The following is a 26,853-nucleotide window of genomic DNA, read 5'->3' on the forward strand; positions in this document are numbered from 1 at the left end:
AAGTTTAAATGTTTTAATTATATGAACAAGAAATTTCAGATTTTTTTTGTGCACCAAAAATCTTAAAATGAACAGAGTTGTATGTGAGGTTGTGTCATATATTTAAAAGAATCCTGTCCAGCTGCCTTGTTTTAGCTAAGAGCAAGTTATAAGTTCATTAAAATAGAGATTTATAATAGGAACTTTAGTCCACCTTTTCCTCATCGTAATTGTAGTGATTGTCACTAAAATAATAAAGTAAATGACCAAAAGGAATTGTATAGGCAGCAGTGTTACATTTTGCATCCATTATAGTGAAGGGGACAGAGTCCCGGTGGTTGTAGGGAGGCTTCTTTAAGAGAATCTTTCATTAGGCAATTTGCCCAATTATTTGGCCTATGGTAATTGTATCTATATATACAACATCATAAATGTATATTGGACTTCCAAAAAAAGATATACAGGGAAATGTAAATTCCAGAGATGAAACTTAACTGTGGGGGGAAAAAGCATCTACTGTAAAAAGTGGATTTCATAAAATGAGTTGTAGACATTCTTTCTGATTAATTTTGCTAATTTTGCAAATAAAATGATTGTTCTGCTAAATGCCAGCTCTACAAACCCAACTTAGAATCTGGATATTATTGGAGAGTACTTTAGACTCAAACATCACCAGTTTCTACAATTACAGCTTAGTTAGCAATTGTGCTGTTGATGAACAAGTCATAATTAAATCCAGTTAATTCTCTCAGAGCTATGTTGGCTCTGCAGAGTCAAACAGGAGTAAAAACTATTCAAATTGTCTCTTTAGGAAGTGAACTCTGTAGCTACAGGAAGCTGATTTATTGAGGAGGAAGTACTATTTTTAGTCACTTTCTAGAGCAGTGAACTGCACTTTATACACAAGTATTTTTTTAATCCTTTTTCAGGTTCATTTAAAAGATCAATTTAAAATAAAAAGTGTGTTTATAATTCTTTGTCAAGTACAGTACTACATACAAGAATAAAAACAATAGCAACTTTTGGCTTATTAGCAACTTTATTGGAGCCTTAATCTTTCCTCTACGATTCTTCTTCCAGAGTAGTTTTTGGCAATTGTAATGGTATTGCAATGGTTGATTACCTGCAGAAGACAGTGCTCTTGAACCTTGGCACCATTGAATTGTATGGCTCTAATGATCCTTATCGTAGGGAACCTCGATCTCCTCGCAAATCTCGGCAACCATCAGGAGGTAAGAATTGCTGGATGTTGCATTTCAACAATGGTACCTTTCTCCATAACTCATAGTTGTGCTGTCAGTCACTACTTTGAATATAAGCACATTAGCAACACAAAACATATATTTTTGTATGAATATTACATGTCTGATCTTTGAGAATAATTAATGGAACATCGGTTTGTATTCGCATTATCCTGCCTGATGATTCTTCGCAATTCAATATCTTGAATCAGAAGTATCTGAGAGGCTCTATCCTAGATTCCTGCTGATTAAGTATAATACTGCATTTTTGTCCCAGCCTCCCAGATTTCATTTTTCTCTTGTTGTTAAGTTGTATTTGTGATATGAGACTAAGCTTTGTTGTAGACTGAGCTTTATGGTGGGGAGGTACTTGCTGTTTTTATTTTGGTCAGTAGTGTTTTTAATTTGTGTTAAAAGCACCTTAATCAACAGATAGGAAAGCATTGTACACATTCATAGAAGTATAAATTAAATACAAAATAGTTATTATATGAACTTTAAAAGATCTTAATTAAATAACCAACATCGCTTTATAATTGTCAGAGTTTTGTAAATATGCCTACGCAATATCCTGCAATTTCCGTGGCACATCTGCTCTCCGCATAGATCTTCTCACACTTACATATACCCCTTTTCTCAGCATAGAAGGGACATCACAACTGGCTACCTTTGCTTCTGCTGCTATTAGTTTAAAATTTCTCATCACTAGGAATGTCCATAATTATCTGGCCTCTTAGAATATTGTGTGCTTCTTAGAGGGGAAACCTCAGTTTATGAAATATAAATGGATATTTTAAATTTGCAAATCCAAACTTGTAAAATAGAGTGGGTCAAAAAATTAGGTGTGGAGGGGAGGAGTTGAAATCGCTATTCTGTTTTTCTTAAATTGCTGTGACCTTTTGTTGTTCAAATTCTTCATTTATAATTTCTGAAATAAAAATAGCTAATATTTTTTTTTAAATTTTTTGTTCAGCTTAGTTACATGGTGGATTTTTTTAAATGAAAAAAACGTTATTTTGAAAATGATAAATGATAGTGTGCATGAAAAAATTACCTCAAAATGGCCACTTTTCAATGAAAAAGAAATTATTTGAAAAATTTCATCCAGTGATAGTTTTGGTTCAGATTAAGTGGGCCAGGAGAAGATTCAAGCATGTTCTTATTTTATCTCAAGTGTTTCAGGCTGTGACAGGATCCCCAGGGTACAACCCGGAATTGTGGGATTGCTGTGCCCCCTTAATTTGCCGACCTAATGTCTCTCAAAGCTATGCCAGTGATAAGTAGCAAAACCCCTCCAGGCGCTGTGATCACTCAGCCATCAGCATGTGGAGCCACACACCCAGCTAAATTGCATGAATAATCCCTGAACCACTCATGAATTTTACAGAGAGAGGCACCAGCAAGTCACCCCAGCTCCCAGCCTTGCACCCCAGAAATATACCGTCTTACACTGCTCAAGGTTCCCTTGGACAGTGCAAACTCATTAATAAGTTTGCTACTTCTTCATAGGAAAGTTGACATGCACCAGCCTTTGTAATCTGAGCTGAGATTCACCAAGTACTTCAAACAAAAACACACTGTTCATGTAAAATACAGTATAAAACAGATTATGAACTACAGAAAGACCGATTTTAAGTGATTATAAGTAGCAGGCATAGAGATCAAAGTTGGTTACCTAAGAAATAAAAATAGAATTTACACTAAGTTTCTAACTTCAACAGACTAAGCAAGATTTTAATCAAGCTCTCTCTCACCCTACCAGATGTTTACAGTTCCTCAATACGCAGACTGGACTCCCTTCCAGCCTGGGACTAATCTCCCTAGTTTTCAAGTCTTTGTCTTCTAGACAAATGTACAGGTGTTGAGACTGGGGGGAGGGAGAGAGAGAGACAAGTGATGATGTCACTGTCCCTTTTTTATACTTCCTGCAGCTAGAAAAATCCTTGCTGTGACATGGGGGCCAGGCAGTCCCTATTGGTCAGACAGTCCCCATTGCATACCTGCCTTCTCTGAGAAGCCTCTGGGATAGTAAATTCTTCTTGATGAGCCATTAACACCTGTCTGGACTATGATGGTTGCTTCTTTGTTGCAACTGAAAGCTGTGGGTGTTTCTCACAACATATAGGAAAACTTCATCACTTCACATACAATGATAGTATATTCAGTCCAATGGGATATTAAGGTAAATACTTTTAAAAGTATACCTCACAAGGCATACTTTGTACAAAACATATCATAATCATATGACAGTAGTGAATATGGGGGCTCCAAGTTGCTATCTTGAGGTACAGTGTCACATACACACTATTCTTTTTTTAGATTTGTAGATGCTATAACTGAGAGGTATTTCTTGATAGTAAATTATTGGTTTGAGAAACATCAAAATAACTACAAAATGAAGTTCAATAGTTGAACTTTGAACACAAAATTTTAAAAAGGCACCAATTGCTGCTTATATTACCTACTGTATTATAAAGCATTTCAAAGATTTTTAGTCTTTGATTTTCCTTAATGGATAAAAGTTCCATTTTAAAAGAACAGAAACTTCCCTCTTCACCTCCATGTGACAGGCAGTCTGATAGGCTTAATATTTTAGGTTCTTAGGGAAAAATGTTAGTAATCTTAAATACTGCTTTTATATAGCCAGATTACAAGTCATTAGAAACTACTTGTTTAATGCTATTGGCCTTTGTCACTGTAACATCTTGTCAGCATGATTAACTGAACCCTTCTGTCACATCTGTGTACATGCTTATTAGCTGAAATATCCAGTACAGCTCATAAAGATAATGAAAAGAGAATCTTTGCTTGTGTGAATCTTGACTTGTTGTGTCAATTCAGATATTTAGACTTTTTTTTTTTAGTTGCGCTTACTAACAGTTTGTCTGCCTGGCAAAAGCATTGTATAATTCTGATTATTCAAGTTATTCAGTAGGTTTTTCTGTCTCAAACATACTATGTTGGTGTCTCGTCTTAGCTTAATGAAGCAATGAAAAAAAGGAATGCTGACTGTGGCTTCTTGCATGTGTGGCATTTCTAATTTATATTCAGAGTCTGTGAAAAAACTTCGCACCTCTCATATAAGTAAGTCATTTAATGGCAATAAAATATTTTTGAACATCTGAATTTGATGTACTGGTTAATAACTTGCTGTTCACTCACCATGGATTTTTTGTTAGTCCATTTAAATAACTATCTAGTTTTAGAAAGTGGTGGTGTACTGTGTCAGTCCCAGGATATTAGAGACAAAAGGTGGACCAGGTGTAATATCTTTTCTCACCAATAGATGTTGGTCCAATAAAGGATATTATCTCACCCACCTTATGTCTCTAGTTTTAGAAACTGATTTTGGCATGATCTGTTCAATCATATATGTGTACCATATCTTTTACTTGTGGCGCCACCAAAATATGTTTGGTTGAGGGCATGGGAGGATTCTCCAGGTACAGGAACTGTGAAAGAGGGTCGAAAGACTGCCTCTTGAGGACTCCTAATGAGCTCAAGCATACATGGCTGGAGCTCACAGTACATCTAGTCAGGGCCGTAGCACATAGCACTGCAGAGATTCAAGGCAGCGCTATAGCACATAGCCCAGGAGGCTGCCATGACTTAGACAGACCCACAGAACTGAATAAAATGTTAGACCTGCTCCAGCCTCTAGAATACTCCATAATCAAGAGGGTGCAAAGCAAGCAAAAAACCCTTCCCCAGGGCAGCTTATTCTGTGCTGCACTTCAAAAAGGCATAACACAGAATCTCATTCTTGTTTTTTATTTTATTTTTTAAATGAGGGAGAGGAGAATAACTGATCACATAGAAGACTTTGTTGTCTTATGAGAAGAAAGAGGTGTACTTTAATTTAACTTTTTAAAAACTTGTTTGCTTGCTAAATTAATCTTTAGCTTCCAGCTTTTGGCATGTATTTTTTTGCCGGAAGAAAGGAAACTGTTCCAGCAACCATGCAATTACCTAATCCTTTGTATCCTCTACCATTATCTCTGATAAATAAATCCACATGCCTTAGTATGGATAATTAATTGAAGCCAAATGTTTAATCTCTACTACTGCAGATTTTATACAAGAATATTTTAAAGAATGGAAAGGGTTTCCTCCAAACACACCATTAACATATTTTTGTTTTTTTTTTATGGCTTGTGGTCATCTCTAAGACAGAAACACAATGCATACCAGTATAGAGATTAAAACAACGAGGAATCCTTGTGGCACCTTAGAGACTAACACATTTATTTGGGCATAAGCTTTCGTGGGCTATAACCCACTTCATCAGATTCATCAGTACAGAGATTGTTATATTTAACTTAGTGTCTCATTACTTGCAAAAAATTACACAGCAATAGTGTTTCATAATTGGTTTAAATAGAACTATCAAAGAAGTAAAATATCTTATAAGGTAGAGCTGCGTGAATTTATCAGAATCTTTTTTATTTGCAGCATCCCTGACTCAGGTATAACCTGGTTTAGTGTTTTTGCAAAATGCAAACTATTAACATGGTCTTGTTTGAGCTTTGAAAGGGAGTATATCTTCTCCAATTTATTTATTTATTTGGAAAGTGGTTTTTGATGTGGAAATTTGATGTTTTTAAAAAATCTAAAAATTTAGTACTTGCAATGCATTTTTATGCATAGCACATCTTCAGCAGCAATAGCGTGCTGATAACCTCATAACAGACTTATGTTCTTCTTAGTAGTCGTCCTCTTACCCATCTCCCTTAGATAACCATTAATGTAAATTCACTGATGCTATTGCTGCGTGAAGAGAAACTGAAAATACCTTGCTATTCTCTGCATTGGGAGCACCAATTTCAAAACTTATTTTAAAATCATGGCATCACATCATAGATGTGTGTACTTTGAGTATGTAGCCAAGAGGATTTCTGTCCTTTTATCTCCTTTAAGCAAACTAGGTTCAGTCAGAATGCACTTGTGACAGCAAAACATACTGCTATTGTACGTCAATCTATTTCTTCCAGGGTTGGTAGGGATGAGAACTGCTGATAGAGGGGAGAAATCCCTTGCATTTTCATCAACCTCTTCCGTTATGTTCCGACCAAAGGAAGGAACAAAACTAGCTATGAAAGGCAGGAGCTATAGCTGCCTTACCTCCCGAGCAGCCTTATGTCTGTGGTGTTTCTTTATATGTATGCGTTTTTTGTAGAAAGAACATTGATGTACTATGTAAAATGCATCAGTTAATGAATTAACCAGATGAACTTTTTTTGGAATATTTTAAAAAGTTGGTGAAAAGTCAAAAGGCCTTATGTCATATGGCCTAGCATATGTCAGCCTGCATTTATGTGACACTGCTTGCCAGATTTCATCCACATCCATTATAAGCCTGACTAAAATCCATCCATTCTCCTACAAAACATCAGGTGAGCATGAGCTGTGGTCCCACCATACTACTCAGAATTATCAGCATTACTGTCAGTGGTCCTATCAGCACTGACCTGGTGGTTAATCCCAGAAACATTTGGAGGGGGCTTTTCTACCCTGCCTCCCACAAGTGCACTGACTATGGATGTGTCTGGAACAGGTTGGGGTGCCCATCTGAATCCCCTCCAGATACATGAAATAGAGTCTGAAAAAGATGTGTCCCTTCACAAAACGTGCCAGAGCTGCAAGTGATCAGATTAGCTTGCATAGCATTGCTGCCTGTACTACAGAATTCCGCGCTTCAACCCTTAACAAACAGCACATTTGCAACATATTACAGTGGAGTCCACTTAATAGCTACCTGGATATTGACAACATCCAGTTAATAACAATATTTTGCCAGGAACCAATACTGTACCATTGACTTTAATGTAAATGGTATGTAGGTATTGGCAACAGCATTCCATTTATTGACAACATTTTTTGAGAAAAAAGGCCCCAGCTCTACAGGCAGGTTTGCAAGATGGCAGCCAGGAAGGAAATGCAGGGACGTGCCTTCCCCAGTTGCAGTCCCATAAACCTGCATGTGACCTGTGCTCAGCCCCTCCCAGTGCTTCCTTTTGGGGCTGAATCCCTACAAACCTGGCTTTTCATTCAGTTCCATAAAGCCCCACCTTACCAGTAGTCTCTGTATGCCATCCACTTGTTCAGTTATGTTCAGTTTTCTCACAACCCACAGTAACCAGATTCCCGAAAGGGTTACTGCATACTTACTCATGTGTTCAAGAACCCTCCTACTTGAAATCTTAATATTGTCCTTGCAAACCTCATGGAGCCCCCTTTTCAAGTCACTTTCAGAATGCTTCTTACACGACGTCACTCTCAAGATGATACTCTTAGTCGCTATCACGTCGGCTGCAGGCTCAGTGAACTCCAGGCTCTTATCATTGATATCCCTTTACCCAACATTGTACAGCCATAAGGTGGTATTGAGACTTCATCCTAAATTTATCCCTTAAGCAGTTTTGGAATTTCATTTGAACCAGTCCATCAGTTTACCTGTTTTCTCCCCTAAACCTCATTCTACTTCTGGAGGGAAAAAACTACACAATTTGGACATTTAAAGGGTCATGTTATATTACAGAGTTCTTCAGCCCGGCTTCTCATCTCTTTATTGCCATCTTTGGTGCTTTGAAGGGTCAAGCTTTCCTCTGCCAGAGAATATCAAAATGGACCACACAGTGCATATCATTCTGCTACGAAATGGCTGATAAACCTTTCCCTCCAAATATCAAAGGTCACTCTGTTAGTAGACAAGCTGCAAGCTACCTAGAGTAATCCTGTGACTTTTGTTAAGACCTATACTCTTGACCTAGCTGCAAGATCAAATGCCAAGTTTGAAAAGGCAGTGTTAACATCACTGTAGTGGGGTAGAAGTGCATAGTGCTTCTATGGGCTTCTATAGTGCCCATCTATAAAAAGGAAAATAAGAACAACCCGGGGAATTACAGACCAGTCAGCTTAACTTCTGTACCCGGAAAGATAACAGAGCAAATAATTAAGCAATCAATTTGCAAACACCTAGAAGATAATAAAGAGATAAATAACAGTCATCATGGATTTGACAGGGTAACAAGCCTTGTGGATGGGGGGGGGAGTGGTAGATGTGGTATATCTTGACTTTAGTAAGGCTTTTGATACTGTCTCACATGATCTTCTCAGAAACAAACTAGGAAAATACAACCTAGATGGAGTTACTATAAGGTGGGTGCATAACTGGTTGGAAAATCGTTCTCAGAGAGTAATCATCAGTGGTTCACAGTCATGCTGGAAGGGCATAACGAGTGAGGTCCCGCAGGGATCGGTTCTGTTCAATATCTTCATCAATGATTTAGATAATGGCATAGAGAGTACACTTATAAAGTTTGTGGATGATACCAAGCTGGGAGGGGTTGCAAGTGCTTTGGAGGATAAGATTAAAATTCAAAATGATATGGACAAACTGGAGAAATGGTCTGACGTAAATAGGATGAAATTCAATAAGGACAAATGTAAAGTACTCCACTTACGAAGGAACAATCAGTTGCACACATACAAAATGGGAAATGACTGCCTAGGAAGGAGTACTGCGGAAAGGGATCTGGGCGTCGTAGTGGATCACAAGCTAAATATGAGTCAACAGTGTAACGCTGTTGCAAAAAAAGCAAACATCATTCTGGGATATATTAGCAGGAGTGTTGTAAGCAAGACACGAGAAGTAATTCTTCCGCTCTACTCCGTGCTGATTAGGCCTCAACTGGAGTATTGCATCCAGTTCTGGGCGCCACATTTCAGGAAAGATGTGGACAAATTGGAGAAAGTCCAAAGAGCAACAAAAATAATTAAAGGTGTAGAAAACATGACCTGTGAGGGAAGATTTAAAAAATTGGGTTTGTTTAGTCTGGAGAAGAGAAGGCTGAGAGGGGACATAACAGTTTTCAAGTACATAAAAGGTTGTTACGAGGAGGAGGGAGAAAAATTGTTCTTCTTAACCTCTGAGGATAGGACAAGAAGCAACAGGCTTAAATTGCAGCAAGGGCAGTTTAGATTGGACGTTAACCACTCTGACTGTTAGGAAATTTTCCCTAAGCACTGGAATAAATTGCCTAGGGAGGTGATGGAATCTCCATCATTGGGGATTTTTAAGAGCAGGTTGGACAAACACCTGTCGAGGATGGTCTAGATCAGTGGTTCCCAAACTTGTTCTGCTGCTTGTGCAGGAAAAGCCCCTGGTGGGCCGGGCCGGTTTGTTTACCTGCCACGTCTGCAGGTTCGGCCAATCACGGCTCCCAGTGGCCACAGTTCGGTGCTCCAGGCCAATGGGAGCCGCGATTGGCCAAACCTGCAGACGTGGCAGGTAAACAAACCGGCCCGGCCCACCAGGGGCTTTCCCTGCACAAGCAGCGGAACAAGTTTGGGAACCACTGGTCTAGATAATACTTAGTCCTGCCTTGAGTGTAGGGGACTGGACTAGATAACCTCTCAAGGTCCCTTCCAGTTCTATGATTCTATGATTTCTATGAGAACATGCATAGCGCAGGTGTGGCCCAACGGAAAATGCAGTTCAAGAGATTCCGATTGCACACCTTGAGTGGGATCCACATTGATGACAACATCTTGAAGAACCATAGTTACAGTAAGGCTAAGTAACTCTTCTTTCCCTCACAGGATAAGTCTTTGGTTTTGGCATTCAGAAAATATTCATTTGTTAGCCCAGACTCCAGAAGATAACAACTAGTACCCCAGAGTTTTGAAATAGAAAAAATGCTTCTTGCACCTACTTTTGCCCTCTATCAACAATGCAAACACACTGAAGTCAGTAGAGTTGCACAGGTGCAAGTGGGTACAATTTGATTCCGTCTGTTCTGACTTGGCGTGTGTAACCCACCCAATCTCCTCAACAGTCTCAACACATTTGTGGGGGGGTTTTCCTCAGAAGGTTCAGATACTAAGAACTAAGATTGCACTGTGCTGAAAATCTTGTTCTGCACAGGCAGATACTTTCCCCCTTAACAAATGATTCAATTGTGTTTCATTTGTGCAATTAGTACTCGTATTTAGATTAGCATGGTACATCATAACAGATCTAAAGAGTAAACTATTTTTAAGTAAGTCTGAGAACAAGTTAATATTCTTAAAACATTAATGAAAGCTTTTAATTTAAAAAAAATTAAAAGGTCTAACTGGTAACTTTAAATTTCAACACATCCTTTGTCAAGTCATAAAGAAAACGGGGGATCAAAAACTCCATTTGTATCTCCAGTTCACAATATGCAATATCTGTGATCCTTATGGTTTGACTTCCTTCTTTGCATCTAATTCTGCATTCCTTAAGTGTGCAAAGTTATTTCTTTCAGTGAAAGAATCTTGTAACTACAGTCTTGTGATTTGTATGATGATGGTGTCATATTGAGTGTTATATGAAAGTCCTCAACAGGGGAAAAATCATTTCACTCCCCAAAAATAAACCATAACCACCTTATATCATCAGTCCATTTCTTAAATGAAATCAGTGAGTTCTGTTGAAAAACTGATGGTACAGGATCACCTAAGTGTGGCTGCAGAAAGATAGTATAACTTTACCCAAAAAAAGGAAAGTAGAAATTATTTAAAAATACACAATAGTGGTCACATGTTAATCTTAAAGTATTTTATAGAATTCCTTAATATTGAAATCCTCCTATATGATTTTATCACAAACATAAATTAGTTTTCTTATTTCACATAAATAAAATTTTAGGTCATACTTTACTCTTTTGTTTTGGACAGTATACATGTTTAATGCACATATCTACCTCTAATAAAATAAACAATTTTCTCTGATTATATAAGGCTATACGTTTTTTCTTAAATGTTTGCCAAATATTACTTTTCTGATTAAATATTGATGAATTGATTAAAAAAAAAATCAAGTGAAAAGTTTCAATATTTCTGGGTAATACTGAAATTCTTTTGTCAAACAGACTATTTTAGTGCTGTAATTGAGGTCAGCCACTTGCTTAGTGTAATATAGAGGCTAAAAATTCACTGAAGTTCTAGTTCAGGAAAGATTGTAAACAGCAATTTTATTTTTTATTTTAAATTGTTCTTTGTATTTTTCAGCAGGTCTTTGTGATATTAATGAAGGGACTACAGTGCCAGAGGATCGCTGCAAGTCACCCACTTCGGGTAACTACAAAACTACAGTTTTTGTCAAATACTTTAACATTATAATCACACAGAATGTGACATGCATTGTTCTAAATCGTGCCAGGAATGTTTGCTAAGTAATTTATATAGAAACTGTCTATGGTAGCATTTTTCTTTCCATCACATTGTATTCATTTTGCCATTTAAGACTTCACTAACCATTGCAGAATTCTGGTTTAAATCAAGGACAACTTATCTGACTTGGAAATATAAACGTAGTGTCTGGTAAGGATGAGTCAAGTGGCATGTGTAAGTTTCAAATATTTATGCTTCAGGGAGACAGCACACAGGCAAAGATATTCTTAGATTGGAAATGCATGCTATCTATGAGGCTGTGAGGAAAGTGACGTTCTCATGCTACAGTATATTTTGAGTGCTTTTCCTATTAATGTTGTCAAACCACTGGGGTGTGTGTGTGTGTGTGTGTGTGTGTATATGTGTGTGTGTGTATATATATATATATATATATACATACACACACATATTGCACAGCCAGGGAGGAAAAGGGATCTTGGCCAGAGATTGCGGTGTGGAGCTCCTGAGATACCGGTAATATAACACACTTGCAACTTGTGACTACAATAATAGTTTAAGTAGTTTCCATTTCTGTGCAGATCACAAGTTCCACCTGGTACTTATAAGGTTTTTCTGTTTTTAATATGGTTTTATATGGTAAAATATATCTCAGTGATAAAGGGAAAAAATCCTGTGTCTTTTTTGGGGAAAGCTATTTTTGATTGAATTCTATAGTGTGAGTTTACTGCCATTTTCTCATTAGGGTGGTAGCTGAAAATTTTTGTCAGGCTCTCAGAACTTTCTGGAAGCTAGCAGACTTCCAAAATAGGAGCTCTCCACTCCAAATAAGTTGGCTTTTCCATTACACTGGGGCTGGCATTTTTAAAGGAGAACTGCGGTGATTCACTCTAATACAGACGTGGGCAAACTACGGCCCGTGGGACCGTCCTGCCTGGCCCCTGAGCTCCCGGCCCCTCCCCTGCAGCCACGCCTCTGTGTGGGCCACGCTCTGGCCCGCCGCTCCTGCTGGGCAGTGTGGGGAGCGCAGCTGGCTCTGGCCAGGTGTCGCGGCTGCGAGCGCCTGCTGCTGGTAAGGGGGGTTGGGTAAGGGAGGAGGGGGTGGAGGTTTGGGGGGGGTCTAAAAATGGGGAGGGTTGGGAATGGGAGTCCCGGGGGGCCAGTCAGGGGGCGGGGATGTGGATAGGGGTCAGGAGGGCAGTCAGGGGACAGGGAGCAGCGGGGGCTAGATAAGGGGGTGGGATCCCGGGGGGCAGTTAGGGGCGGGGAGTCCCGGGAGGGGGTGGTCAGAGGACAAGGAGCAGAGGACGGTTGGATAGGGGGTGGGAGTCCCGGGGGGGCTGTCAGGGCAGTCGGGACAGGGAGCAGGGGGGTTGGATAGGGGGTGGGGGTGTGGATAGTGGTCGGGGCAGTCAGGGGACAGGGAGCAGGGGGGTTGGATAGGGGGCAGGGGTCCCGGGAGGGGGCAGTCAGGGAACAAGGAGCAGGGGGGGTTGGATGGGTTGGGGGTTCTGAGGGGGGCAGTCGGGGCAGGACGTGGGAGTGGGCGGATAGGGGGCAGGGGCCAGGCCGTGTGGAGAGGCACAGCCTTCCCTACCCGGCCCTCCATACTGTTGCGCAACCCCGATATGGCCCTCGGGCCAAAAAGTTTGCCCACCCCGCTGTAATAGCTCAAAAGTTTAAGCTGTTAGGGCCCTGCTCTTCCAAATACTTAAGAATGCACTGATAGTGAATATATATAGTATTAACGTGAATTTTCAAAAGTGTCTGGAAATATCTATCACTGTTTCACTTTCCCATCACTTTGATCAGACTCTCAATGGGATCTATCATTTTACTCATTCTCCCTCAGAAACTCTAGTCTGATGAGGTAGATTAGGATTTAAAATTGCAGATTTATTTTATCTGGATATTTTAAAAGGGCCTAAAAGGACCGGGTGGGAACATGTATATTAAAATGAATTCATCTCATGAATAAACTAATGCCATTATGTATGATCCTCACCACTACAGCCTATAAAGAATACTAAATACCAAAGTCTTTGATCCTACCCTCTATAGCCTAAAGCCCTTATTGAAAGCTTGGGTAAAAAGGATATGCCTTTTAGAGATCCCAAAATGTCAACAAATTCATATTCTGCTCTGGTCTACACTACAAACTTACATTGGTATAGCTAAGTTGCTCCGGGGTGTAGAAAATCATGCCCTTGAGCGACACAGTTATACCCAGTGTAGACAACGCTATGTCAATGAGAGGGCTTCTCCCGTCAACATAGCTACCACCTCTTGGGGAAGTGGAGTACCTACGCCAATGGGAGAAGTTCTCCTGTCGACATAAGTAACATCTTCACTAAGCACTACAGGAGCTCTGCTGCAGTGCAGTAAGTGTAGACGGCCCCCCATTGGACTAATGGAGTATGCAAGTTCAAAAGTTGAATGCCATTAACTGAAAACACATCCTCATTGCTCCCTCACACTTAGACAAGAGGCATGTCATCTTTATCACCCATATGAATGTATGACAAAACAAAATATCCCCCTTTTTTTTTAAGCTTTATCAGGAAAACTTTTTATAAAGTATTAAACTTAATTTCTGAATTTACAGTTTGAGTTGGCAATTTTGTTTTGACACATATTCAAACTGTATTCAGAGTTTCAATGTACATCATCAGACTGTCATTCTGACACCAGTTAAGATTTTCCTTTTCAGAAGGGCAAATTGAGAATGGAATTGGAATTTTGCCAAGACATGATTAGTAGATTAATTCTACTTTACATTTAAAAACAAATGTCTACTAAAGAAGTGTGTTGCTATGATATAAATACTTACCTAAATATAGAATTTGTTGAAGTGTTAAACCTAATTTTGGGCTACCCTATCCTGTGGTGTAGAGAAGTATTTCCCTCATTTGGATTCAAAGATGTGCTTCCTATTTGTGTAACAAAAGAAGAAAACACTCACCCACCACCAAGCCCAGTAAATGCGAAAAATCTATGATCCACCTACTGTATCCTGCTGTTGTTGCAGTGGAGCACTTCCTCCCACATTTTAGGTGATGCTGGTGATAGTTCTAACTGAACTACTTGAATTTGACAGGTAGAGTAAGTAAAATGAGCTAACCTGGACATTTAAATTTAAGGCAAGTTTTGAATTAAAAAAAAAATTCAGTTAATAGAACTAAGGAGATAATTCATATAAAAGGATTAATATAAATGAACTTTAAAATATTGACTGATATATAACACTGGTCTACAATTTTTGAGAAGTCGTCTGCTTCAGAGATAAAATGTGCTATTTATTATGTATTTTGATGTGCTGAATTCAAATATGACAATTAAAACAGCTGATTGGCTACTGTTTCTAAGATATTTAAGTTTTTACATTTTATGTCTATGTATATTGTGTAGATAGTAGAGTTTTAATCATAAATTGTAAACCTAGGTCTTTTCATGTGTTTATGGTTGCTTTACATGATAATATTTCACCTGTCCTGTTTATGTAACACTTTAAAAATCAGCAAAAGGGTTATATAAATAAAATTTATTATGAAACAAAAGGCAAAAAACTATTATGTACATAGTTTAGTCCTATTCAGTGTCTACTTGGCGCTTCTTCGCTTGTCTCTTGTATTCATTAAATGGAGCATCTCTTGTCACTGTCCAGCAATAGTCTGCAAGCATTGATGGGCTCCATTTGCCCTGATAGCGTTTCTCCATTGTTGCAATGTCCTGGTTAAATCGCTCGCCGTGCTCGTCGCTCACTGCTCCGCAGTTCGGTGGAAAAAAATCTAGATGAGAGTGCCAAAAATGTATCTTTAGTGACATGTTGCAACCAAGGCTTTTGTATGCCTTGAGGAGGTTTTCCACCAACAACCTGTAGTTGTCTGCCTTGTTGTTTCCGAGAAAATTTATTGCCACTAACTGGAAGGCTTTCCATGCCGTCTTTTCCTTGCCACGCAGTGCATGGTCTAATGCATCATCTCGAAGAAGTTCATGAATCTGAGGACCAACAAAGACACCTTCCTTTATCTTAGCTTCACTTAACCTTGGAAATTTTCCACGGAGGTACTTGAAAGCTGCTTGTGTTTTGTCAATGGCCTTGACAAAGTTCTTCATCAGACCCAGCTTGATGTGTAAGGGTGGTAACAAAATCTTCCTTGATTCAACAAGTGGTGGATGCTGAACACTTTTCCTCCCAGTCTCCAATGACTGTCAAAGTGGCCAATCTTTCTTGATGTAGTGGGAATCTCTTGCACAACTATCCCATTCGCAGAGAAAACAGCAGTACTTTGTGTATCCAGTCTGCAGACCAAGCAAGAGAGCAACAATCTTCAAATCGCCACAAAGCTGCCACTGATGTTGCTCATAGTTTATGCACCTCAAAAGTTGTTTCATGTTGTCATAGGTTTCCTTCATATGGACTGCATGACCAACTGGAATTGATAGCAAAACATTGCCATTATGCAGTAAAACAGCTTTAAGACTCGTCTTCGAGGAATAAATGAACAGTCTCCACTCATCTGGATCGTGAACGATGTTGAGGGCTGCCATCACACCATCGATGTTGTTGCAGGCTACAAGATCACCTTCCATGAAGAAGAATGGGACAAGATCCTTTTGACGGTCACGGAACATGGAAACCCTAACATCACCTGCCAGGAGATTCCACTGCTGTAGTCTGGAGCCCAACAGCTCTGCCTTACTCTTGGGTAGTTCCAAATCCCTGACAAGGTCATTCAGTTCACCTTGTGTTATGAGGTGTGGTTCAGAGGAGGAGGATGGGAGAAAATGTGGGTCCTGTGACATTGATGGTTCAGGACCAGAAGTTTCATCCTTTTCCTCTTCCTCGTCTGACTCAAGTGAGAATGATTCTGGTGCATCAGGAACCGGCAGTCCTTCTCCGTGGGGTACTGGGCGTATAGCTGATGGAATGTTTGGATAATGCACAGTCCACTTTTTCTTCTTTGACACACCTTTCCCAACTGGAGGCACCATGCAGAAGTAACAATTGCTGGTATGATCTGTTGGCTCTCTCCAAATCATTGGCACTGCAAAAGGCATAGATTTCCTTTTCCTGTTCAACCACTGGCGAAGATTTGTTGCACAAGTGTTGCAGCATATGTGTGGGGCCCACCTCTTGTCCTGATCTCCAATTTTGCAGCCAAAATAAAGGTGATAGGCTTTCTTAACCATAGTGGGTATACTGCGCTTTTGTGATGCAAAAGTCACTTCACCACAAACATAGCAGAAGTTATCTGCACTGTTCACACAAGTACGAGGCATCTCTGCTCACTTTGGCTAAACAGAAATGTGTCCCTTTGCAAAATCAAACACTGACAAATAAGAGAGCACGACACTGTATGATTTCTAGAGCTGATATAGGGCAATTTGTTCAGCAGAGTGATGTAAGCTTCGTTAGGATTGCATCATCCATGACTTCTAGGAATAACATGATGCAATTCATATCATGTATGACGCAATACCAGCTTCAGATTGCATCATTCATTGTTTTGCCTAAAAAGCAAGTACTGTCCAAACCCAGTCATAGATTTATACATAGATCCAGTCAAATATGTATTTTAGTCATTTCTGGTTTAAATTGAGATCCCTTCCCTTTATAACTCACTTATCCTCCGCCATTCCCAAGTCAAGGGTCGTATAGACTGACCCAATAGCATAGAGCCAATCAACAATTTTAAGCGTCATTTTCGTTCTCAGTGACCCAGAATTAGTAAAGTTTGACTACATTTATTTCAGAAGCATTTTGGCTGTAGAGCAGTGTAATTATTTGGTATGTATGGGTTGTTTTGTTTTTTGTTTTTTCAAAAGATAGCAATTTTAGGAGTAAATGAGTGTGGTTCACAAGAATAGACTGACAACCAGAAGAGGGGAAAGAGGATGAGGATAGGGCAAGCAAAGAGAAACAAGCATGGGGAACATATGGGGAGGAAAGAAAATGTGGAGAAATAAGAAAGGAGACACCCAAAAATATTCGTCCTGCAAGGATTAGCATCTTTTGTGAAAGTCAGGTATCATGGTCCCCAGAAAAATCTTTATTTAGACATCGCAGGTGGAAGGAATATAGAGAAGCTTAAACTAACTTTCCTTAGGAAGGAAAACTTGAAAAACAAAGAAAGGAAGAAGACTGGGAAGGTGATAAAGAAGAAAAGAAATAGGGTAGGTTTTTTGATCAGTGTTTCCAGATTATCACCAGTCTTCAAAGACTTTGAGGGGGGAAAAACACTGGATTCAACACTGTACTTAAATTTGAAATTCAAAAATTTCAGTAAATTCATTTAATATAATCTCTTCCCTCTCCCATCCCCCATCAAATTTTTCAATCTGAATTTGAGATCAGGTACAGTATTTAAATAAATTTAACTTGTATTCTGCCATAGAAGAACCAAAGAGTATGCATGCATAGTGCAGAAATTTAACACACTCTACTGGGTGAGTAACACAACAAAACAAAAATCCTGGGTACGTTTTGTCTTGAATTACATTAACATTCAGAAGTGGGCTTCTCAAGATAACTTAAAAATTAATTTGGAGTAATAGAAAATGGAGAAATGGGATCTATGGGGCTGGAGATAAGAAGTTGTTGGCTTCACAGAGGGACTCCAAGGCCATGTTTACACTTACCGGGGATCGACGCTACTGTGATCGATTTAGAAGGGGTCAATTTAGCGAGTCTAGTGAAGACCCCTAAATCAACCACAGAGCGCTCTCCGGTACCCCACTGGAACAAGAAGATTAAGTTAAGTCGATGGGAGAGCGTCTCCCGTCAACTCAGCGTGGTGTAGAGACCGCAGTAAGTCGACCTAAGCTACATCAACTGCAGCTACATTATTCACCTAGCTGGAGTAGCCTAACTTAGGTCTACTTACCACAGTAGTGTAGACAAGGCCTTAGAGAGGGCGACAAGACTGGGGAGGAGCCATGAGATGCTGGGAAGGTGGGGAGTGGATATTGTTAGAACTTAGGAGCGCCAGGAGAAATCAGAGGATCAGACACTGGTGGACTAAAGCTGCAGAGAATAGGAGAAGGCAGATTTCGGTGGTTGGAATTTGTCTAGTTAGGGAGAGACTAGCTATGGGCTAAGACTGCAATATCCAAATATAATTTTGTAATTAACTTCATTAAGCTTTGCATTTTTAAAAAATTCAGTGAATATGGTTTTGGAACTTACTCTTATAAAATAATGCTCAACTAGAACTTGATTAGGAGACTGGTTGTACAACAGTCTGGAAGATCAGTGTTTGGGACCCAGGGCCGGCTCTAGGTTTTTTGCCACCCCAAGCAAAAAAATGTTTGGCTGCCCCCCACCCCAGCCCTGGTCTACCCCCCGCAGCCCTCTGCCGCTCCAGCTCTGGGCTCTCCCCCCCCACACACACACCCCTGCCGCCCCAGCTCTAGGCTCCCCCCTTCCCCCCCACCAGAGCCCCCCTCCACCCCCACACACCCTGTCGCCCCAGCCCTGGGCTCTCCCCCCTTCACCCGCACCCCCTGCCGCCCCAGCCCTGGGCTCTCCCCCCGCCAACTGCACCCTCCTTCCACCCCAGCCCTGGGTCACTGGTAACTCGCTCCCAGGGCGGGTCATTCAGCAGGAATTTTAGATGTGCACAGAACACAGACAGGATTGGTTCCCATATGGTTACAGAACTGCAGTAAAGTGGAACAATTTTCAGCTTGTGTGATTAGAGGATATCTGGATGCATATGTTCTCCATAAATGAGGAAAAGTTGAGGTGCCTTTATTATTCTTTTGTTCCACTCTTTCTTTCTATGGGGAATTTGCCAATGCAATATCACTGTCTTCCTTTTAAACCAATAAAACTAAAAAAAAAAAAAATGGCAATGGCTGTTGAAAATAGCAATTCCAGTCCCAATAACCACTGGGAAGCATTTCTTGCTCAATTTTATCCTACTTTTTCTACAACAAGTTACAGTGGATCAGTATATTTGACTTGGGAGAAATGAAGTAAAAGCTGCCCAAATTGAGCTTGAGCACTCCTGAATTTTGAGGTGTTCAAATCTGGAAGGCAGGTGCTAGACTCCCTTTCTGAATATTAGTTATATCTGGAAAGGAAAAGTCAATTTCTGCTTCCATGGCTCAGAAGTGGAAATCCTCCTATGTGCCTGGTACTGTATCTAAAGCTGCCCAGGTCCAGAGTCTCCCCTCCCTTACTTTTCATTTTAAATTCTAGTGGGATCCATGTACCTCCCTTGCTAGGCTTCAGATAGAGAGGGGCACTGTCCATTTAGTCCACCCAATTCTTTCTTTGGGGGTTGCAAGGTGAGGTCACACCAGTATCCCTAATCCAGGATGGGGATGTCTTCTGAAGGGGATATCTGGGGCAAAGCCTTCTACTCCTTGGGCATACTTGTTCCCCATTCACAGTGCAACTCCATTCTAGCAGTGAGCTCTTCATTCACAGCAAGCTGCAGCATGGCTCAGCTACCTCACTCCCTCCCCCTCCCTTTCCTGTTGATAGCAGCCAAGGGAATGCTGGGAAATGTAGTTCTTTCCCTGCTCCAGGGCTGGCTCTATAGGCAGGGAGCTAACCAAGGAACTACAGCTCCCAGGGCCCCTGTTGGTTCTCAGCTCCCATGCTGGCTCCCTGCCGGCTGCCACCCCTGCAAATGGGCTGCCCCAAGCACCTGCTTGCTTTGCTGGTGCCTAGAGCCACCCCTGTTTGGGACTGACAGTCTGAGACATCTTAGGGCAACTGAAGCTACAGCATGAATGGTGTGACAATTTCAATCTTCCAAATGAACAGAGCTGCAATTTCAGTTACACTCTAACTTCCTCCACTGAGTAAGTTACACAGATTGACAGCTATAGAAAAGGCTCCATGCCCTTGCTAGTTGGCAGAGCATCCTCTAGCTTTGGGAGACAAAAAACTAAATTACAGCAGAAATAAAATGAAAACCAAAACAAAGAGATTAGAAAAGCTTTAAACTTTGTTCCCCTCATACAGTGCTCTGGATAAAGTTGCATAGCATATACAAAGTGCCATGCTCAGATACCTAAAATAGTAAGAAAATAATACCCTTGTAACACTTTCTGTCCTTTTTATTGGTGATTTTTTTTTTTAGAGGTATAAAAACCTGTTGTGTTTGGCATTTTAATAAGATTAAAAAAGCCGCCAAGTTAAATCTCTCTAAAACAGTGGTTCACAAATCGTAGCCCATTCACCATTAGTGGTCTTTAGAACCACTGCTTGCAGAATTAAGTACTCTATTGTGGTGTTGGGATAGGAGTTGTTTGCAGAATAAAATTGCTGCTCTAAACAGATTTCTTACTTTTAGAGCCCAAACGGTGCTCCATATTGCATTTGCTCTATAGATCAAAATTCGGATAAATTATTTGTCCTCTTCTTATTTACAGACCAACATACTAGGTGTCCTTATATTAAATAAAAGAAACGTCTCTAACCAAAACAACCCAGATGCACTCTGTTGTGGTGTCTTGCACTAATAAGTAATTTTGCTTCAGACTATCTGCTTATTTTTGTGTACGCTCCTTTATTGCGAAGAATTTGGCATTTTAGTGCCCAGGGCCGGCTCCAGGCACCAGCCCACCAAGCATGTGCTTGGGGCGGCACCTGGAGGGGGGTGGCGCAGCGCGGCGCTCCGGCCCGAGAGCAGGGCCGCGACTGGGCTCGCCGCCCTCCCCCCGGCGCTCCGGCCGCCAGCGGAGCCGCGGCGGGCTCGCCACCCTCCCCCTGGCGCTCTGGCCGGTTGGGGAGAGCAGGCCCGCGGCCGGGCTCGGCGCCCTCCCCTGCCACACTCCGGGGGGGGGGGGGGCGGCGGGAGGCTTTTTTGCCTGGGGCGGCAAAAAAGCCAGAGCCAGCCCTGTTAGTGCCATCACATAACAGAAAGCTTCACTCATCTTTTGATCTTTGATCAGTACTTTGATGTATCTTAGCTGTGAAGTCAGTGTGACAGTATGTTATGTCTCATGTCTTTTTAAATATATTGCATAATCTTTCTGTCAAATCAGTGTTGTACATGTATCTTGTTTTGTGAATGTCCATTTTGCATGTCTGTTTCATTCTGTTTTCGCTCATATAGGTTCTGGTTCTCCAAACAATTCTGATGATGATGATGATCAAAAAATGAATAATTTTATAGAAAAGGGTACAGTATTTTTATTTTAACAGCATTATTTATTTTGTTCATTCTTTCTTTTAGTACATTTATAGTTTTTGACATTTTTTGTTAAAATATTATTTACAGTGAAGACCAAAGGCAGAAAATTTTCCAAGATGGTAGCCAATGATATAGGTAGGAGCTAGAAAAATTCTGCTTTCTTCCTAATCTAGTGCCTTACTCTATGCAACACTAACCCGACAGCAAAAAATTTCAAATTGCATTGCATTATTTAGTTAATCTATCTTTCCCTGTGCTAAATGGTAATCCTTTGGGCTGCTTCTGTGCTAAATATATTGGGCACAATGATTAACAAAATCAAGGAGAAACGGTGTTTTAATACTTTAATTTATATGATGTGCACCTTCCTATTTATTTGGGAGAAGAGGTTCTACTTTATTCTGAAATATTAGAAGGGTTCAGTCTATGCATGTTGCAACATAATATTATTACATTTGTCGTGGTGCAGTATACTTTAGAAACTGTTGCTGATTTATTTCCTTCTAAATGTTACACCCATATCCATAAGGCCTAGTTTCCCCTATAAGTTTTCAAGATAGTGGTAGGAGAGCATTTTCCTTCAACATAAAATTGAACGATAGCTATATATACCTATCCTCATTATCAATACTATAACCCAGAGCGGTATATGCTATCCGGACATAATATGACAAGTCACCGGTCTATAAATTCTTTTAAATAAAAGTTGCATATTAATTGACAAAAATGGTTTGAATTATGTTGTATGCAAGCTATGAATTGAACCCTTTTATGGTCAGAATGGAAATATGATGGATTGATAACCTAACACATGGTCACTAAGGAAATATGGCAAATGGGTATTTGATATATTCTGGGAAAAGGTCTCTTCATTTTTCTAATTTATTCTTATTTCAGCATTAGTACCTTAAGGTTTTTATTTGTTTTATCTGCATAGCAGATAAAACAAATAAGCAATAAGCAATAAGATTTAGTTATATTCCTTTGGAGATATTTTATTCAAAAGATTTAATCTGTGTTGTTATATATAACAACATTGTTTGGTATACCTATAATGTCTTTAGAATATAAGTATACTTTATAGAAAGAATAACTAATAGCGTAGTAATAATTATCTACCAAAGATAAAGAAATTGTTGAGACAATGAGTGAAAGTAAGTTTGAAAGTGACCATACAGAATGACATGTCCAACTTCCACCCTAGGATTTTAGTACCTAGCTATCACGTTTACGATCTTTTCTGGACCTCTTTCATAAAGTAATGTCCACATAGTACTGTGGAGACAAAAGTGGCTGGTGAGGAATTCTAATGCTTCCTGGCTGGCAAATTACTAGCTACTGTAGTTTAATAGGTAACGAGTCTATCTGGGACCCTACCTATCTTAATTGTGAGTGCTAAGCACGAAAAAGGTTGAACCCTCTTTACACAAGAATCTGTAGTTTGTGCCATTACCTTCATCATAGAGGTATTTTCTGAGTAATCTACAAACAGCAGAATTTGCTGAATAAGGTATAAGACTAGGAATTGAGATAATTGGATTTTTACTGGCTCTGATTTATTGTTTGACCTTTGGCAACTCACAACTTTTTCTGCACCTGAATGGAACAAAGGAAGACCAACAAGTAATGACTGTGCAGCAACTAAAGGGAAAAATATAGCACTCAAAATTCAGAGCTGTATGAATGTTGATGTGAGGAGGTTGTGAAGGCTTCTTACCCTGTCCCACATATGGAGAAAGTAAGAAAGGCCTCTCAATCTAGTAAAAAGACTCTATACCAGAGTCATCAGGAAGGTCGAAAGAGGATGTATTTTTGTCCCAATCGTGATTGGAGAGCTGGCCACAATAATAAAAGCATCAGATGTAACAGGCTCTCTCTGTTCTGAACATCCCAGGACTGAAATAAGAAGGCTGTAGAAAGTCCGTTTTATAACACAATGGTAGAGTAATCTGACAAACCTTGAAAAACTTTACCTGATGTTTTACATGTTATCTTTGCCTGGTAAAGAGGTAAACTGTCTTCCTCTTAAGTGTTCCAAAAGGAGTGTTCTTTTCCGTATTTTAAAAAAATGACCTATATTATGCAAAAAATTGCTTTTAGTTACGTTAATTGTTGACCAGGCTGTCTGAGCTGTTTAATTTGACTCTGATGTAATTTCTACTGTCATCACTATATTACAGCATTTATATTAATAAAACAAATCAGTGATAATTATACAGAATTATAGACATCTGTTCCAGCCTAAAGTCTTTTTTTCTTTCTAAAGGAATAGAATAGGGTCTTGAATTTGCTTCACAGCTCAAATAACTTTCTAGAACAAGTTTGAAAGAATTGCATCTTTCAGGAACAAAGTGATGTGCAGAGTTAAGTTGAGACTGATGTTAACTATGTGTAATATATGCATTAATTAAGGCTACGATTTTGTCACAAAGGACGCGGAAGTCACGGAATCTGGGACTTCCAAAGACCTCCGTGTCTTCAGCCCCGGCGGCTGGGAGCTGCAGGGTCGTTCCGCCTCCCACAGCTGCAGGGAGCTGTGAGGTATCCCCGCTGCCTGAGGCAGCCAGCCCCAAAGCTCCCAGCCACCGCGGGCAGCGGGGGTACCCCGAAGCTCCCAGCCACTACAGGCAGTGGGGGCACCCTGGCAGCTCCCCAGCCATCGCCGTGGGGGGGCAGGAGGACCCCCGCAGCCCCAGCCACCACGGGCAGGGGGACCCCTGCAGCTCCCTGCCACTGGGGAGGGGGCAGGGGGACCCTGAGGCTCCCCTCCGCCACTGGAGCCCAGAGCTCCCAGCCACCTTCCAGCTGCCCAGTCCCTTCCCATTTTATCATGGAAATTTTTAGGAAGAGTCAGGGACGGGTCATTGGCTTCTGTGAATTTTTCTTTATTGCCACTGACCTGTCCCTGACTTTTCCTAAAAATATCCATGACAAAATCTTAGCTTGACACATAGTCAGTCCATGAACTCCACATTGTAACTGAAATTTCTGCTATCAGTTTAATAAATTGTACACCTCATAGAAGATTTTGAAAATTTTGTCGTCTCACTCATAATTATTTACTAGGGTTGTGAGTAGACAGATGTCCTACTAATAATGTATTTAATAGGAGCCCAGTGAATCTACCTAGAAGAATTAGAAAATGTCCATCTTCATGGTTCTCATGTTGCTGCAATGAATAGGATTGTTGTGTAATGTTCAATTTGAAATGTATTAAGGAGTGACCGCTTGAAGTCGGTGAAAACAAAAATACTTTTTTGCATTGCCATTTACTGTACATTGTATGTGGCATGTTTATGTTGCACGGCTGTTTTGTGAGCTTATGGTGCTACTTTAATCTCTTCCTTTTCTGTGTCATATTGCAGAATGTCACTGTTGTCATTATTTGACATTAATAATTGCGTGTTTTATCACTTCATTGTTTCAAAATGAATTGTGATCAGTTGGATGGGGATTGGGATATTTTGTAAAACATGTGTGCCATCTATTGTTACCAATTTTATTTATCTATTGTAAAACAAATCATTTCAGTTTATCAAATTTATAATCAGCTGGGAGTTGTCTTGTGGCATGATAGGGTTCCTTGTGTGGCAATGCAATGAACTGCAGAGTTCAGAAATAAGCTTCTGGAATTCTTTGGCCCCAACCTGTTGCAAATTTATCCCATTAGAGAGGCTACTCTTGGTTATTAGATAAGGTGAAAGTACCCACACTTCCCATTGCTCTAACTTACAAAGTATTATTTTCAGAGGAAGATATTAATCTTGTCCTTGTGTTCAGTTACATGCTGCCATCATGGCAGCAATTAAGGGTAAGGAGATGTCACTCATGAAAGGATAATTGAAAATCTAGGTCCCATCTAACTGAAGACAAAAATAAATACTATTCCAGTGACAGGACCATAAGGAATGTCTCCCTAAAGGAAACTTATATATGTCTAAATCTTAAAACTAGGGCTGTCAAGTGATTAAAAAACTTAATTGTGATTAATCGTGCTGTTAAACAATAATAGAATACCATTTATTTAAATATTTTTGGATGTTTTTTACATTTTCAAATATATTGATTTCAATTACAACACAGATCATCAAGTGTACAGTGCACACTTTATATTTATTTTTATTACAAATATTTGCACTGTAAAAAAACAGAAGAAATAGTATTTTTCAATTCACCTAATACAAGTACTGTAGTGCAATCTCTTTATCATGAAAGTTGAACTTACAAATGTAGAATTATGTACAAAAAAATAACTGCATTGAAAAATAAAACAATGTAAAACTTTAAAGCTTACAAGTCCACTCAGTCCTACTTCAGCCAATCGCTCAGACAAACAAGTTTGGTTACAATTTGCAGAAGATAATGTTGCCCGCTTCTTGTTTACAATGTCACCTGAAAGTGAGTACAGGCGTTCACATAGCACTGTTTTAGCTGGCGTCGCAAGATATTTACATGACAGATGCGCTAAAGATTCATACTTCAACCACCATTCCAGAGGACTTGCATCCAAGTTGGTGACGGGTTCTGCTCGATAACGATCCAAAGCAGAGCAGACTGATGCATGTTCATTTTCATCATCTGAGTCAGATGTCACCAGCAGAAGTTTGATTTTCTTTTTGGTGGTTCGGGTTTGGTATTTTCCACATCGGAGTGTTGCTCTTTCAAGATTTCTGAAAGCATGCTCCACACCTCGTCCCTCTCAGATTTTGGATGGCACTTCGGATTCTTAAATCTTGGGTTGAGTGCTGTAGCTATTTATAGAAATCTCACATTGATACCTTCTTTTTGTTTTGTCAAATCTGCTGTGAAATTGTTCTGAAAATGAACGTGTGCTGGGTCATCATCTGAGACTGCTATAACATGAACTATATGGCAGCATGCGGGTAAAACAGAACAGGAGACATACTATTCTCCCCTAAGGAGTTCAGTCACAGATTTATTTAACATTATTTTTTTAACGAGCATCATCAGCATGGAAGCATGTCCTCTGGAATGGTGGCCAAAGCATGAAGGAGCATACAAATGTTTAGCATATCTGGCACGTAATACACCTCTACCCCAATATAACACGAATTCGGATATAACGCGGTAAAGCAGCGCTCCGGGGGGGGGGGGGGGGGGACTGCGCACTCCAGTGGATTAAAGCAAGTTTGATATAACACGGTTTCGCCTATAACGCGGTAAGATTTTTTGGCTCCCAAGGACAGCGTTCTATCGGGGTAGAAGTGTACCTTGAAACGCCGGCTACAAAAGTGCCATGTGAACGCCTGTTCTCACTTTCAGGTGACATTGTAAATAAGAAGCAGGCAGCATTATCTCCTGTA

At 40.1% G+C, this 26,853-nt stretch overlaps 1 protein-coding gene across 4 annotated transcripts in view; it reads left to right on the top strand.

Annotated features, from left to right (window-relative positions):
* The window catches only part of STXBP5 (syntaxin binding protein 5), a 179,381-nt gene that overhangs the window by 127,323 nt on the left and 25,205 nt on the right, over nt 1–26,853 (top strand). For 2 of the 4 annotated variants that reach the window (XM_065400763.1, XM_065400764.1), the window contains exons 18-19: nt 1,060–1,211; nt 11,256–11,321. In XM_065400763.1, the coding sequence (XP_065256835.1) occupies nt 1,060–1,211; nt 11,256–11,321 (218 nt within the window). Of the gene's footprint in view, nt 1–1,059; nt 1,212–11,255; nt 11,322–21,451; nt 21,518–21,616; nt 21,665–26,853 lie in introns of all 4 variants that reach the window. The other 2 variants (XM_065400761.1, XM_065400762.1) reach the window with 2 other exon arrangements.

Source organism: Emys orbicularis, chromosome 3, assembly GCF_028017835.1.
Source record: "Emys orbicularis isolate rEmyOrb1 chromosome 3, rEmyOrb1.hap1, whole genome shotgun sequence".
NCBI classification, from domain to species: domain Eukaryota; kingdom Metazoa; phylum Chordata; order Testudines; family Emydidae; genus Emys; species Emys orbicularis.